We start from the raw sequence: 17,079 nt of genomic DNA on the forward strand, positions 1-17,079 counted from the left end.
TGGCAGAAAATTGGATGCCTAGGGACTTTAGGTGCCTACAGGATTAGGAAGCAGGTAAGTAGAAGTTTTGAAAATCTATGTTTTGGATTTAGGCACCTAAAGTGGCAGTTAGGTGCCTAAATCCCTGTGTGGATATAGCCCTAATGAAAACTGTATTTAGAAGAATAATAGACACCACTTCGTTTTATAATGTGTTCTTTTTTTTAAGCAGAATGTGTGCTGAACAACTCTTTTTTTCCAAGTTGGCAAGGGTCTGTCTATGAGAACAGATGGGCTGCAACTAACTTAGCTCAGTTTCCTTTCTTTAAAATGAAGCCAGGATCATTAGAAAGAGATCATGCAAAGTCTAGGAATTGTTTATCTCCTAAAAAGGGCATTCAAAAATTATTTTCCAATTCAAGTCAATCGTTGAAGCTGTGCTGGAGCTTCAAAATGGATTATTTAAAATACAAACTGTAGCTAATTTTAGAACTCTTCCCTGATCATCTTAGCCTGCTTCTGTTCAAATACACTTTTTTGTGAGAAATTCACATCAGTTTCCCACATCTGTATTCACAGATAGAGCTACTATACACACTATTGCCAGCACTGAACAACTAACTGTGTGGCAGAAATTAATGCATTAAATGCTTATTCCTGCTACAAAACAAATATATCTTGCCATGACTGGCAATTTCATAAACTGCCAAGTTAATAGTCTCTCCATTAGAACAGGCATTGGTGGACTGGCCACCTCTAGATTTTGGTAATTATCTCTGGTAGCTGGCTGATTCTAGATTTTGGCAACAGCCATTGATAATTTCCAGACCTACATTTCATTTTGATCTCAATGGAAAACATTTTTATAACATAGGGCCATGGAAATTAGTACAATTTCTGTTTAATACATTCATTTTTTCCACATTGTTGGAAATCACCATTGTGCACAAAATACCTTAGCACTTTCATGGGGGAAAATGACATGAACATAAAAACGGCCGTACCGGGTCAGACCAAAGGTCCATCTAGCCTAGTATCTGTCTACTGACAGTGGCCAATGCCAGGCGCCCCAGAGGGAGTGAACCTAACAGGCAATGATCAAGTGATGTCTCTCCTGCCATCTGTTTCCATCCTCTGACGAACAGAGGCTAGGGACACCATTCTTTATCCACCCTGGCTAATAGCCATTTATGGACTTAACCACCATGAATTTATTCAGTTCTCTTTTAAATAATGTTATAGTCCTCGCCTTCACAACCTCCTCAGGTAAGGAGTTCCACAAGCTGACTTTGTGTTGCATGAAGAAGAACTTCCTTTTATTTGTTTTAAACCTGCTGCATATTAATTTCATTTGGTGACCCCTAGTTCTTGTGTTATGGGAATAAGTAAATAACTTTTCCTTATCCACTTTCTCAACACCACTCATGATTTTATATACATCTGTCATATCCCCCCTTAGTCTCCTCTTTTCCAAGCTGAAGAGTCCTAGCCTCTTTAATCTTTCCTCTTATGGGACCCTCTCCAAACGCCTAATCATTTTAGTTGCCCTTTTCTGAATCTTTTCTAGTGCTAGAATATCTTTTTTAGTATCATCTGCAAACTTTGCTACCTCACTTTTTACCCCTTTCTCCAGATCATTTATGAATAAATTGAATAGGATTGGTCCCAGGACTGACCCTTGGGGAAAACCACTAGTTACCCCTCTCCATTCTAAGAATTTACCATTAATTCCTACCCTTTGTTCCCTATCTTTTAACCAGTTCTCCATTGATGAAAGGACTTTCCCTTTTATCCCATGACAGCTTAATTTACGTAAGAGCCTTTAGTGAGGGACCTTGTCACAGGCTTTCTGGAAATCTATGTATACTATGTCCATTGGATCTCCCTTGTCCACATGTTTCTTGACCCTTTCAAAGAACTCTAATAGATTAGTAAGACACGATTTCCCTTTACAGAAATCATGTTGACTATTGCTCAACAGTTTATGTTTTTCTATGTGTCTGACAATTTTATTCTTAACTATTGTTTCGACTAATTAGCGCAGTACCAACGTTAGACTTACCGGTCTGTAATTGCCGGGATCACACCTAGAGCCCTTTTTAAATATTGGCGTTACATTAGCTCACTTCCAGTCACTGGGTACCGAAGCCAATTTAAAGGACAGGTTACAAATCTTAGTTAATAGTTCCACAAACTTTGACCCTAAAATATCCCTAAACTTTCACAAGGTTTACCCCACTTCGGTAAAATTAAAACACCGACAATTCATTTTGTTCACCCCTAGCACTTTTCTGAATGGCACTTTGTAAATTAGGAGCTAGATTCTCACCTGTGGTAATTATAGCCCCCATGACTTCAATTAAACTGCACGAATTTACTCAAGTTGATGATCTGGACCCCAGGTGCTTTCGGTAATAAGTGTCTAGCAGTGCTTGGTATAATTAGTGGGTTCAGACACTGATAATCTTCCTAATTAGCCTTGGTAAAGTGACAGGTAAACACGTCTAACAAGGATTTGATGGCAATGCTTGTGGGTAGGACCATGCATTCTCACCATATTATATGAAAATCTGCTGGAAGAAAAACGATTAAATTGGGTGAGAGAGAGAGAGAGAGAATGACCCAGGGTCCAGTCCCTCTGCTCCAATCACTTTCAATATTTATCTACAGCAGAAAAGCTTCAACAGGAGAGACCGGGGGAGCCTCACATTGGAATAACCCCTAGCTCTGTCATTACACTCCTGAGAGGTGGAGACACTTGTTCACATTTTTTCTCACACTCTAGCAGAGATGGAGAAATTAAACCTGGGTCTCTCCCATTCCAAGTGAGTGTGGTTAAAAATTATAAGGTGGGTACCATCACCTTCTCATCCTTCTGGATTTTGAATGAGCCTCTAAGCATATCTGTAGGATGGAACCCTGCACATGACTTAGGTGGACAAATGCCTGTATTCCCCTGTTTCATGAATCACTTTGAGGCTTAGGTGGGAGATGTGTGTCCGGATGCCTAAAAGGAGGCAGAATTGCACATGGCCAGAGGCAGAAACTTAGGTGCCTATGGAATTTTTACCCTGAAAAACTGGTGCTGAGTTTAGATGTCTACAAGGTTCAGCAAGAGTGTAGTGAATCACAGTGGAGCCAAAATAGGGACACAGCCACCTAAGTTCTTTTGTGGATTCCACCCCAGCTTCTAAAGTTGCACAGTAGCTTATTTTTTCTATGTGGCCCAGACAGGAAAAGATTTACAATTTTCTAACGTTCCCTAATTATCTATTGCCTTGACTTACATTGTTAATTCTTCCTGAGAGGTTTTATACCTAGTGACTGCCACAAGCTTTATTACAAAATAATTGATACTCAAACATTGGGGAACAGAAACAATATCTATGTGTCAGATGTGGCCAGTCACAACAAACTAACACATCTCAGAATTCAAGTATGGATTTAAAACAAAACATAAGACCTACAAAATATTTTGAGGAAATCATGTTGTGGTCATCAGCATCCTCTGAAGTGAAAATATTTGTTGAAATTTATTTGCCCAGCTCTCTACTCACCACAATTTTGCTGTTACACTTTATGTTAATCCTTACTTAATAGAATATCATGACAATTTCAGTAAAGCATTGATAAGAGAAAATGATACAGAGTTAATTCATATTCTTGACAGCTTCAATACTGTAATTTCATCATTCTTCAAATATGCCTCACCATCAAATACATTCTTGTAAAATATTAACACCTTTAATGAAACCAAACCAGTACAGAATGGTTCACTATATTTGTCAAAATGTAAAATATTGCTGCACTGTATCTGAATGTGTTACTGTACAGGTCTGTCGCATCTTATGCACATTTAACATGCGCGATTTCAGCTTTATGCGGTCGGCAAAAAAAAAACGAGAAAAATAATTTTAATACTGTACCTGTAGTGCGGGCAATTGGACCCACCATTCAATTTAATGTAATTTTGATTTATGCTATTTTTGCTTTACAAGCTAACTGCGGAATAGAACCCTCGCGTAAGATGAGACTCGCCTGTAATTTAAGTGCCAAAGATAATAATACCAACAATTCATTTAAGTGGTATTAGAACCTGAAGAATTAGTGCTTACTAAATGCTCTCCCTTCAATGAGGCAATGTGGTCCAGAGAAGTAGAAGCATGTGAGTTCTAATTCTGTCTCTACATGTGACTGCCGTGTGCTCTTGGGAATGTCATTTAACATCTGTGTCTCACTTTCCCTGTATATAAAATGGGGATAATAATCTTACTTTTTAACTTTTCAATATAATGTGAATAATGATGTATATTGTCCTTTGAAGATATATATCACTATACAAATGTGATTGCATTTGAAATATTGAGGGCCTCTCTACATGTAACACTGACAGATCCTGGTTGTTGACGGGTGGGATTGAACCTGGGACCTCTGGAGCTTAGTGCATAAGCCTCTACTGCATGAGCTAAAAGTCAACTGACTAACTATAAAGCAGTTGCTTTCTCTCTGTCTCCAGATGGGACAGAACATCACACCCAGAAGGTGTGTGAGTTACATACTTCTCCTAGCTGAGGAAGCACATCCCAAGCTTTGGGGACTTCCCAGTTGAAATCCTGGACAAATCCCTACTTGCAACACTGACAGAACCTGGTTGTTGGCAGGTGGCATTGAACTGAGAACCTCTTGAGCTTAGAGTATGAGCCTCTACAGTATGAGCTAAACACCAACTGCCTGTTACCTAAGGCTGTAGAGCAGACACATCCATTTTCTCTCTCTCTCTCCCCCTCCCTCCCACTAGATGGGACAGAACACCACACCCAGGAGGTGTGTGGGTTACATACACCCAGTTTTTGTGCTGATTTAAGTCTACAGGGTAAGTTACTGTGCATCAAGCCAGGTTTTGAATCTACAGTGCACCATCTTGCCACACAGTAATATCCCAGATATTGACAGAAAGGTAGGAGTACAGAAAAGAGCCACAAAGAATAGTTAGGGTTTATCTTATGATGAAAAGGGTAGTATTGCTAAGGGAAAGACATGATGAAAGTCTATAGACACTTGAAGGGTATAAATGTCAGGAAGATAGAGCAAGGTTCCAGGCTGTATAATTAGGAGTAATTAGATGAACTTAAGAAAGGGGACAATAAGGTGAATATCAAAAAGATCCTCCTGACATTGTGTACTATGATCTAGTAAGCTTTGCTATAGACTCCTAAAGGATGTGATAGAAGCCTTATTGCTCAGGACATTTAAAAACACTTTAAACAAATGACTAGAAAATGTGCTGTAGGGAATAAACTTGCTTTGGCAGGGGGTGGACTAGATGTCCCTAAAAGGTCTTTCCATTTTTAATGGATGATTTATTTTGTTTGAACAATTATGTCTATTTTTGTCCAGGATTGAACTTTTATGTTTGATTCATTTTATACAGATACATCATACCCATTTGAGAAGCTACCACTTTTTTCCCCAGCACTTTGAATATAGAAGTTCATATAATGAGAGTTTAAAACTCAGTTTTGAAAAATAATCAGAATAAAAGTCGGCAGATAAGTGTTCAGAAGTGATTATTAAAAAGATATTTGTTAATAAAATTATTAACTCTTCTCCCCATTTGTACATTATTTACACAGCTATTTGCAAAATGTTTTGATTTTTTCCACAATTTTTTTCCACAACAATTTTGTGAAATGTTTCAATGTTGTGCATTTGTGTTATTCACAGAAAAAAAAGTACTGGCCAAAAAGTGTCACTTATTATCTACTCATAGGATCTTCTCTAAGGCCTGGTCTACACTGGGGTGGGAGGCCGGGGTCGATGTAAGATACGCAACTTCAGCTACGGGAATAGCGTTGCTGAAGTTGACGTATCTTATTTCAACTTACCTCTCATCCTCACAGCGCGGGATCGACGGCCGTGGCTCCCCCGTCGACTCTGCTTTCGCCGCTCACCCTGGAGGAGTTCCAGAGTCGACGGGAGTGCGTTCGGGGATCGATATATCGCGTCTAGACAAGACGCGATATATTGATCCCCGATAGGTCAATCGCTACTCGCCGATCTGGCGGGTAGTCTGTACATATCCCAAGCAACTAAATATTATCTTTATTTATTTTTAAAGAAAAATGAAGCAAATATGGAATACTAAATTAAATGCATACAAATGGACCTCATGAAAACAAATCACACAATTTTCTACCTACTTTTGCTCCAGATTATTTCAATTGACAAAGATTAATAAAAAAAAAACAGTACAACACAAATTAACAAAAGACAACTAATGCCAAGTTAGACTGTTCTGCCCTTTTCAATATATGGAAATTATGGTCAGAATAATTGTTTTATATTTGATGTCTTTTAAAACATTAATTAAATGCAGCAAAGAGTCCTGTGGCACCTTATAGACTAACAGACGTATTGGAGCATGAGCTTTCGTGGGTGAATACCCGATTCACCCATGAAAGCTCATGTTCCAATACGTCTGTTAGTCTATAAGGTGCCACAGGACTCTTTGCTGCATTTACAGATCCAGACTAACACGGCTATCCCTCTGATATTAATTAAATATAGTTTTATGAACTTGGCTTCTTGGGACTGATCACCACAAGAGAGCCAAACACCATCAGCAGGTTAAGTAAATGACAAATGTGAATCCAGGTCCTAACAAATTGATTATTATAAAATAGATTTAGGTGCATAGATACTGTGGTGATGTGACAATCTAAAACCCAAAGATAGACATTCAGTAAGTTACCTGCATTAGGTACCCAGAACTGTTGAAATCATAATATTAGATAGTTTAGGTAACAGTAATATTTAACAGGAAATTACAGAGACGATCTAGCCTGTGTTCAGGGCTTACCTGTCATAGTCAGTGAGCTATAAAGGTTCCTATGGTTCATTTGCTGTCAAGATGGGCTTTTCAAAGGGCATTATTAAAAAAGACAATTACTTAAGCAGTACATTTCTCTGTCCATTCTCTTTCCTCTATGTCACATTCTTAATCTGGCCACTCAGCCCTTGCAGAGGAACACAGTAACCCTGGGAAAACTGCATTTATAGGTTTACTTTTAGCAAAACAGAATCAGTCTGCCTGAAGAACTGGGGCTACATTTTTCTGTTTTAGCTCTCCTGCCCATCTTCTTTTGAAACTAGAATGGTAAATATGAACTAAAATACCTTATCCAATATGTCAGTCTTGAATAATTTGATGAGCTCCATAAGATTATTTTTCTGTTGACCTTATTCATCTCTCAGATCAGGGCTGGCTCCAGGCACCAGCTTAGCAAGCAGGTGTTTGGGATGGCCACTCAGGAGAAGGGTGGCAGGTCCAGCTATTCAGTGGCAATTCGGCAGAGGGTCCCTCACTCCTAATCGGAACGAAGGACCTCCCACTGAAATGCCGCAGTTCGCAATCGCAGCTTTTTTTTTTTTTTTGGCTGCTTGGGGCAGCAAAACCCCTGGAGCCGGCCCTGTCTCAGGTTACACTAGAAAATAATTTTGTCCAATCTATGCATCATTCAATACCACCAGAAAACCCTATATTAAAGTAATTCTGCAAAGCATATCAAATCAACAGAGACTTACACTTGCAGCACAGTTTTAGGATCACCGACTTCCCCTCCATCACCAATTGTCAGTGTGTCGTAGCCAATCTCCAGATCAAATTCTTCAAAATTTATCTGAATAACCTAGTAGAAAAAAAATAATATGCTCTTAAAAAGAAATTTCATTATGAGTGAATATGGATAACTTTCAAACAGCAAAAATAAAACAAAACCCCAAATAAGTAATAGCTACATATCGTGACATTTTATTTGATACCACCCTGTTTTTATTAACATGAAAAATTAGTTAAACAATATTCCATTAAAATAACATTCTTTTTATGTGGCACCAGTTTTCTGGTATGTTAGAAGCACCTACATTTCAATTATGTGGTTACTGTACTTTATATATAGTACTATACAATTGTATTACATTTCCAGTGTGGTACCCTCACAGGGCAACAATTACTTACTGAGGCTGAAATTCACTGCAGCCTATATTACATTTAAAAATTTCACTTTGTCCAGGAAATTCTGAAGAGCTGAGAACATAATTAAACACACCCCATGTCTACAACCAAGTTTTGGTGGTACAAAGAAGCCTCTGAAGACATATTCCAGCCTATACCTTATACCTGTTACATATTTTTATGGACTTGTAAAAAAACATGACTGCCAAAGGTGAAAATTTTGTTATGCCTCTGTACTCTAAACTGCAATATGACAGATATTTAATTATGTGCAGCATGCATGTTATATATTATGGAGAACAACAGTCAACTCTATATTTAATGATGAGACAAGTTTCACACTTAAAGCAGGAATTTAACCACTGTTATGTATTAAAAATGCAGCTTACCTTCCCCATCAATTGCTTAAGCTACATTTAAAAAAAAATAGAAATAACACAGGTACCGCAAGCTTCCTATATAATTAAAAATAACTGAACTCTTGTGCGAAGGTTACATTATAAGGTAGGTTTTTTTTTGGTGGTGGTGATTGGGGTGGGTTATGTATATATGGAGAGAGAGAACTGAAAATTTCTCCTTCAGCAGCAGCTGTCAGATAATGTTCTGCTCCAAATGATTCCACAAGAAAAATGCCATCCTTCAAAATGGCTGTCATCTTCCCATTGTTCTCAGCAAAACTGAAACCAGTGCTGCCCTTAGTTAGATGACTATAATGAAAAGGGCAGGGGGAATTTGCAGGACAAGATCTTTACACTGCTCTGCCAGGCAAAGCAGCTTTGAACTCAGCTTCAGTGGCCAGTATATTCTGTCTGATTTGGCTTTTCTAGAGTCAAGTAAAACAGCCAGAACATGACAGTGAATCTGACCATAAAAACTGAAAAATTAATAAATAGATTTGAAGTTGATACTTCATGTCTTCAAATCATTAGATATATCACTTGTTAACATTTTCATTTAGTTCCTCATTTATGGATCACGTATGCAATATGTAAGTTAAAAAACCTTGGAAATTCCCAGACAAAAATGATGCTAAGATTGAATTAAGATCAAGAATTCATATCAGTAATTTGGGGTAATATACCTTATACAACTATTGTAATGATCCAAAATCCAAGCATTATAAACCCAGGAAATACATGGTTACCTATATACACTATAATAATTGTTCTTTGAGATGGAAATTGGAAAGAGAATTGCTTGTGGAGTACAACAACAAGAACAGCATTTTTCATTCTTCAAGTAGTTGCAAGCATTTAGTCCGCTCAGGCGACTCACATCCAGTACTCACAGGAGGAGGGACTCAAAGTCTATTTAAACAAAGACTTCAGTACTGCTTTCCCAAGGTCTGCATCTGACCTAAGTGCAGTGGTAACAACATAGTGCTTGGTAAAAATATGTACTGAAGATCAGGTGGCAGACATGCAAATGTCCAATATTGAAACATCACTGAGGAATGCCATTAGCATTGTTTGTGCTCTTGTCAAATGAGCCCGTAATCTCTGTGGAGGTATGATCTGAGCTACTTCACATGCTCTCATCCAGGAAGTTATCCACCTGTAAATCATCTTTGCAGAGATAGCCTGACCCTTCATTCGGTCCATATAGGAGACAAAAAAACCAGGTGATGCCTGAAAAGGCTTAGTTCTCTCTAGTTAAAAAGTTAAGTACCATCCCATAACCAATATGTGAAGTCACTGTTCATCTGTATTTGAGTCCAGTTTAGGAAAGAACACCATTAAATAAATAATTTGATTAAGGTGAAACCACTTTTGACAAAAATTTTGGATATGACCGTAGGGCCACCTTATCTTTGAACAATTACACATGCGGGGGTTCTGCTGTTCAGCAAGGACAGTAAGTGAGCTGCAGGGCTTATGTTACAACAACAAGGAAGACTGTCTTCTGGCACAGGAGGGACAAAAGAACAAGTTGCCAAGGGCTCAAATGGAGGCCTCATAAAGCCTGCTTAAGAGTGTTATGGTCCCACATGGAAACTAATGACTCTTCTTAGAAATCTCACTACCATGGAGTTCAAGAAAATTGACTTGTCTTGGATGGACAGAGGAAACACTGAGTTCACTGCTAAATGAACCCTTAACAAAATGGGTGAAATACCAGAAGACTGAAGGTACAACAGGTACCCCAAAATGACCCAAATGCAGGTCAGCATTAGCTGAATTTCCCAGGCTAGAGACCAAACTGAAAATTACATCTAGTAGGGCTATTTGGCTAAGTGGAAGGTTCCCTACTATTAGGTAACACTTGAACTGCTTCCAAACATCATTCCTCCTCTTCACCTATCCATGTAACATCCATGCGGTGAAGTGCTGCTTGCCCTGACCATGGTGCTGGATCAGTAAGTTGGGATAAAGAGGAAGAGATATGGGTGGTCAAACTGATAAACTGAAGAGACTGGAGAGTCTACAGTCTCAGCCACTCTGGTACAATGAGAATCAGCCTGGCATGATCCAATTTCAATTTGAGAATGACATGAGGGATGATTGGGACTGGAGAGAAGGAATACATAAATTCTGATCCCCAAATCAGGAGCAAGACATACGTCAAGAAGCCAGGACTGAGGCCTGCTTAGGAGATAAATCAATGACACTTCTTCTTGTCTTCAGACTGATAGCCAGAATACCTCATTCTCCTAAAATGGACCTCAACATTCTGTTCTCCACAGACCATTCTCAATCTCAATTCATAGGAAGTCTTGACAATCTATGAGAATGTGTCTCAAAGACCATGAAGATTGGGAGGATGCCCCTGAGCTTAATCCTGACAACCCTCCTCAAAAGCATCCAAAGACAAACAGGCAGACATCCCAGGTGGAGTGAGCAAACATCCAGCCTCATCTGAAGCCAAAAATGTTGATTGCATTGATACCAAGGTAGATAATGTAGTCAACATTTCAGGACTGTCGGGGCATCATACTCCCACTCAATACCAAAACAGGAGATGGCACCAAACCCAGAATCAGGAACGATCCTGTAGATGCGGACTGTACCACAGTCAGCATCTGTACTGAAGACAGTAACTGTGCCAACAGACCCTTCAGTACATATAAGGAGGCAAACCTCAGCTGCCCACTCTGAGGTGTTGCTGAAGATGATGCAGACAATTGAGACAGGACTACAATTAATCCAGGCAGTGCTGAGGACCACAAAAAAGTAGTGCCAGCAGCTCCTGAGTAATTGGGGAGTCAGGAAAAGAGAGGTAAAGCAAGTCTAACAGTGCTTGGTACACCAGTGGCACGGAAATAGATGGTGCTGATGTCATCAGTATTGGACTCAACAGCTGTCCCAGGGATGGTATCAGAGTCAAATGTGTAGCATCTAACTGATGTCACATCAGTACCAGAGAGCAAGCAGATGGCTCAACTCCATCCTGCCTACCAGAAGAATCATGGTACTAGTCTGCACTCATCCTGGAAGAGGAGGATGAATCTCTCCAATCTCTGGAGCAGCTGTGGTCTCTTTTGTGAGAACTTTTTCTCAGCGGACCAAGGAAGGAAAATGATCTCCCTCCCCCTTGGGAGAGGCATCAGAGTCTGGCTGAGGAACATTGGCTCTCTTGGTTCTGAACTTGTCTGAGGGGCCAGACGATATGCAGAGGTACTGGGTGCCGAAGCAGGCCTCAGGGCTGCTCCATAAGGTACTGTTGAGGAGCAAATCCCTAGTCACCTGTGTTCTTTCCTTGAATTATTTGCTAATGGAGCACCTTTAAAAAAATCAGTTAAATCTAACTTGGGACCACAAATACTAAAATGCCATAATCATATGGTTCTTGCCTGGTGCAGCTACAGAATAGATTTTGTATGATTGTAATATCAGTCCAGGGATTCTCCATTAAAAAGAACCCAGTTAAGTTGGCATTTTAGTTATTTTAAATTGCCAGACTGTTGCAAAGCTGGACCCCAGTTTTAACTCCATTTGGCTCAAAACAGCTAGAGCACATGGCTTTTACAGGTGGGGATGGGTAGAAGGAAGTTTTTTTTTCTCTTTACAATGTTTCCAAAATAGCTTTTCTATTATATACTGGGCATATAAATTAAAAAACCATCAATGAACCCCCTGGGCAGATATCATCCTCGTATTGAGGGATAACTGAAGAAGGAAGAAGAAGAGATAACTCATATATGATCTTGTGGAATTATAATTCAATGATTAGGCAACTGACCTAGGATTTGGGAGACCCAGATTCTATTCTCTGCTCCACTCCGGACTTCCTGTACAATCCAGAACTAGTCAATTAGCCTCTCTGTGTGTCAGTTTCCCATATGTATAATGGGATAACAGCACTTCCCTAGCTCGCAGGAGTGTTGTGAGGATAAGTACATTAAAAAAAAACACATTGTGAAGTGCTCTGAGATCTTCTGATGAAAAATGCTCTATAAGAGCTAGGTATCATTAAGATTTTATTCACAATTGTTTTGGAAGTCTGGACAACTCTGAAACTTTGCCACTGAGTAATAGAGCTATTCCAAATGTCTGCTAATAAAACCAATATACTACATAATCATTTACACACACACACATAAAAATATGTATTACTATATAAACCCACACATATGTGTCAATAAATCTACATCTCTTGTGTACTAGGTGCTTAAATAGTCAATTATTGAAGATAATTGGTGTCAAAGTACTGCATTATTGTCAAACTAAGAGCATATTAAAAGGGAAACCATATATATTATTTTAATTGCCTGAAAAATTTGGGGAGCATTAGCATTTAATAGGCAGTCTTAATCACTGCAGTTCCTACTACCATAATTTCCTCTCTCTCAAAAATACTGGATGAAGTGAAAATTAGAAAAATGCTGTTAATTTCTCCACAACTGCCAGCAGCCAAACAAAAATGCAGCAGTGATTTCTATATTACATTTTGTTTTATGAATGGAAAACCATAAAGACAGTTCTTAGTCAGCAAGCACTACCCAATACTGCCCTTGCCCTAGAGTGAAAAAAAAGTGCTACTATCAGCTGTTTCAACTATATTACAGTGACAATGAAATATTATCAAAATCAAGTTTATCAAAATGTGCTCACAGGGAACCAACTAACCATCTAATGAATTACTCATGTCAATTTGGATTTAATGTAGAGCACCTGAGTAGATTTACAGCATCTAATGAATGTGCTTTTTCTTTTTTTTTTTTGCTGCAGGATGGCCAATTTAAGATTACACTTAAATCTTAAGATTACACTTCAACCTCCCTGGCCACACAATAGCAGATCTTAAGGTGGCCATCCTGCAGCAAAATAAATTCAGGACCAGACTTCAAAGAGAAACTGCTGAGCTTCAGTTCATCTGCAAATTTGACACCATCAGCTCAGGATTAAACAAAGTGTGAATGGCTTGCCAACTACAAAAACAGTTTCTCCTCCCTTGGTTTTCACAACTCAACTGCTAGAACAGGGCCTCATCCTCCCTGATTGAACTAACCTTGTTATCTCTAGCTTGCTTCTTGCTTGCATATATACACCTGCCCCTGGAAATTTCCACTACATGCATCCGACGAAGTGGGTATTCGCCCACGAAAGCTCATGCTCCAAAACGTCTGTTAGTCTATAAGGTGCCACAGGATTCTTTGCAACTATTTCATTTTAAATCATTTTATTTATAGTGCCTGTAACAAAGTAGCTTGTAATATTCAGTGAATATTAAAAACAAAGAGCTCCAAGCTTATTCATAGATAATCCTGCCCTTTGTTAGGAGTGCTAGTGACAATGTAGGATTCAGGCCTGTATTTTCGCACGAGATAGAATTTTAGGTCTTGTTTGCTTGTTTGAGTCTTGATACACTTATATTCTTAACTAATATGTGTGAACAAAGGGATCCTTACTAATATGTGTAAACAAAGGACAAAGACATTGTGTATGTTGCTTCTGCCTACCCAGGTGGGTTTGTTAATAATGGGAACAAAGAAGAACAGTTAAAGTGTTACTGGGCATGGTGGGAGTGTAATATACGAGCACACACTTTAAGACCGCCTCAACTCCTACCTCAAGGCAAGGTCAAGCAACCAGTTGGGAAGGGCAAAGAGGGACAGGGAGGGGGGAAGGTATAAAACACTAAAAGGCCAAAGAAATGCCTGTCACTGACAGTAGCACAACCTCACTCCTTACCCCTCCCATGGGATACAAAAGAAGTGGGATGAAGATCCCAGACCTACAACTCCCCAAAACAGCTCATGACCATATATTTTAAGGGGTAGACTGAGAGCATGCATTTCAGGTATAATTATGCCTGCTAAGGATGTGGGGGAATGGGGCACCGAGAAATAAGGCTCTGCAGCATCAGAGTTATGGATATGCTTGCTGGAAACTAACCCCAACAAACATTGCATTGCCCACACCTTGGACTTCTGGCTTTCTGCTTTCTGTCTGTATGAAAGGAACCAGAAGAGAGAGTGAAAAGAGAGCCCTCTAACACCCTTCTCCAAAAAATCTCCTAAAGGTTGCTTGAACAAAAAGATCCTGTGGAGCAAGACATAGCAAATCAAATTTAGGCTCTGAGAGTCCACCATGGAATTCAAAGGGGAGAACCTTCAGTTGAGAATACATTATTGCCAACCTTAGAGATCTACTTTATCAGAACCAACAGTCAAGACTATCTAGAAAGCTCCAGTAACTTTTGTGGTGGATCTTCAGTCAGAGCCAAAAAGTGGGGCTACAAGCAGCATTGCATACCAGATTTATTACTGCAGTACCTAACCTCAAGCATAATGTTTATGTAACAACTCTTATGTAGTAAATATGTTGAATCTGAGAAAGTTTATTGGCAAATTTTGCTCTGTAAATTCACTAATTGTATTGGAATGCATATGTGTATGGAGTCAGAAACGAAAAAGTCTACTCCATTTTAAAGATAGGGATGCATTAATTATTTATCCCTAAATTTTCAAAAAAGCTTTCAACCATTGAGCTGTTACTAAAATTTTAGATATTTATGATATTTTTGCAGTCTTGATGACATACAATCACTCAGTAGTTAGTAGAGCCTGAAAACCATCCTAGCACAGTCTAGTTACATTTTCAGTTTTATTTAATACAGGGAATTTCCCCTACTCACTATTAATTGGATTGCCAGATCTGCTAAGTCATGTGGTCAGAGGTGGGTCTGAAGAAAAAAAAGCGTAGGTCATACATTAAAGATTTTTTTTTAAGTTTACTGAAACTTAGGCAAGATTACATAATTCTCCCTTGCAGGCTAACTAATGCCTCTTCTGCATCTAAAATAAAGGCAGCAGGTTCCTTGGCAACTGTCTCTCAGCCAGCCAGACACAGAAAGAGATGCTATGACTCAACTCTGATAATTACATATCAAGAAGTAGCAAAGGAACTAAGAGTCTAAGGCCATACTTGTTACTCATTGTTTACTCACGCAAAATCCCACTGATTTGAACAGAAGTCTTGTCTGAGGAAAGGATGTAGATTTTGGTCTTTAATAATTTTGAGGAAAGACTTTCCAGAGGCACAGATAGAAGTTAGGCATCCAATTCCCATTGATTTTCAATGAGAGAGAAGAATCTAACAGTCCTTTGTTCCTTTTGAAATTTTACCCTGTATCCATACTATGTCAGAAAATAGTATGTTGTCCCCCAAAAGGTAATACAGAACAAAACTTTATTGAATACCTAAAGGCTAAATTTATACTGAGAACTGCACTGCAGATGTCCACAAAGAGCATGTTTTCAGGTGATTATTTCTGTGGTAGCATTTTCCCCAGCCAACAGTTTGATGTAGCTGCATGCTACATAGAATCTAATGCTCTGCATGTCTGATAGATTTGTGCTGACATCTCCAAAAGATGACAAGAGTTTACAGAGAAAAGTAATGTTCCCGGTGAAACTTTCAAACTCTCAAATCCTACACACCTACAATATGCAATTACAGCCATTTTAATCAGTGTACAATTCAATAATTTGGGCTTCTCAGCTCCTTCAGACATAGAGGCACTAGCGAGATAAAAAGTTTAATGTATTTTCATACCTGAATCTGCTAATGTAAAGCTTGCAGAGCAAACATTAACTCTAAAAACAGCACATGGACACTGAGGAATATTTTAATTCCCTAACATTTGACATTTTACCAATATAATCCCAGGCCTTCATGTATCATGCTTTGAACAAGGGAACTCTCCATTCATTTGCCTCGGATAAGTATTTTGAGACTGCAGAAGGTAAGTAAATAGTCATACCTTTCACAATATGAAAAAGAGAGAACACAACAGAATTAATATGTTCTATCAAATAGTGCAACATTTTTATACATGCTTTTTGTGGTATGTTGCAGGCATTTCAGTTTGACTCATAATATCCAAAAGCAGGTGTATGACACGCCATTCATTTAATTGGATACAACAGACCAAAAATTGGAAAAGCACTCTGCACTCATCAGCCATTTTTATTGTGGGGAAAGAAGTAGAGGGAGAAAACCTATCCTGGTGCTAAGAATAGGACTTGATTTAGGAGTTCTCAGGAGTCTCATGAATTTGGAATTTGATGACTTTTACAGGAAACTCTGTGTGTGTGTGTGTGTGTGTGTGTGTGTGTGTGTGTGTGTGTGTGTGTGTGTGTGTGTGTGTGTGTGTAATTAGATTATCTATAGAATATCAATGGATGTTGCAAATACTCAGGAACTCTGAAAATAAGGGTGCTTTATTGAGGTTGTCTAAGTATGAACTGAAGTGCCTAATTGGAGACACCTACATTTGAAATTTTTGGTGTAAGTGACATGGCAGAAAAGCCACAATAAGAGTCAATGCCTAAATTGGGACTACAATTCAGGAGGTCTAAGATCCCCACCCTCTGCAAAGGCTACACACCTCTCCGATTTACCCCTTTATGTTCAACTTTCTCACAGGCTGCTCCCATAGTCAGCCATTCTCTTAAAACAAAGTCATAGTGGAATGAGTATTTGCTTTTGAGAAAAGTCATTCTTCAGTTCTGACATATCCCAAGGACAAATGTCACTTATTCTGATAATGGTAGGACCGCACATTCAAATAATCACAAAGTAAGAAGAATAAATAGATTATTTTTTCATGTTATGGTTTGTTTAGCAATAATCTTTATTACT

General features: G+C 38.8%; 1 protein-coding gene across 4 annotated transcripts in view; it reads right to left on the reverse strand.

The window, feature by feature from the left end:
- The window catches only part of CSMD3 (CUB and Sushi multiple domains 3), a 1,198,342-nt gene that overhangs the window by 608,800 nt on the left and 572,463 nt on the right, over positions 1-17,079 (reverse strand). For all 4 annotated transcript variants that reach the window (XM_050940462.1, XM_050940461.1, XM_050940464.1 and 1 more), the window contains one exon: positions 7,564-7,667. In XM_050940462.1, coding sequence (XP_050796419.1) covers positions 7,564-7,667 — 104 coding nt within the window. The remainder of the gene's footprint in view (positions 1-7,563; positions 7,668-17,079) is intronic.

The sequence above is a fragment of the Gopherus flavomarginatus genome, chromosome 2, assembly GCF_025201925.1.
Source record: "Gopherus flavomarginatus isolate rGopFla2 chromosome 2, rGopFla2.mat.asm, whole genome shotgun sequence".
Taxonomy (NCBI): domain Eukaryota; kingdom Metazoa; phylum Chordata; order Testudines; family Testudinidae; genus Gopherus; species Gopherus flavomarginatus.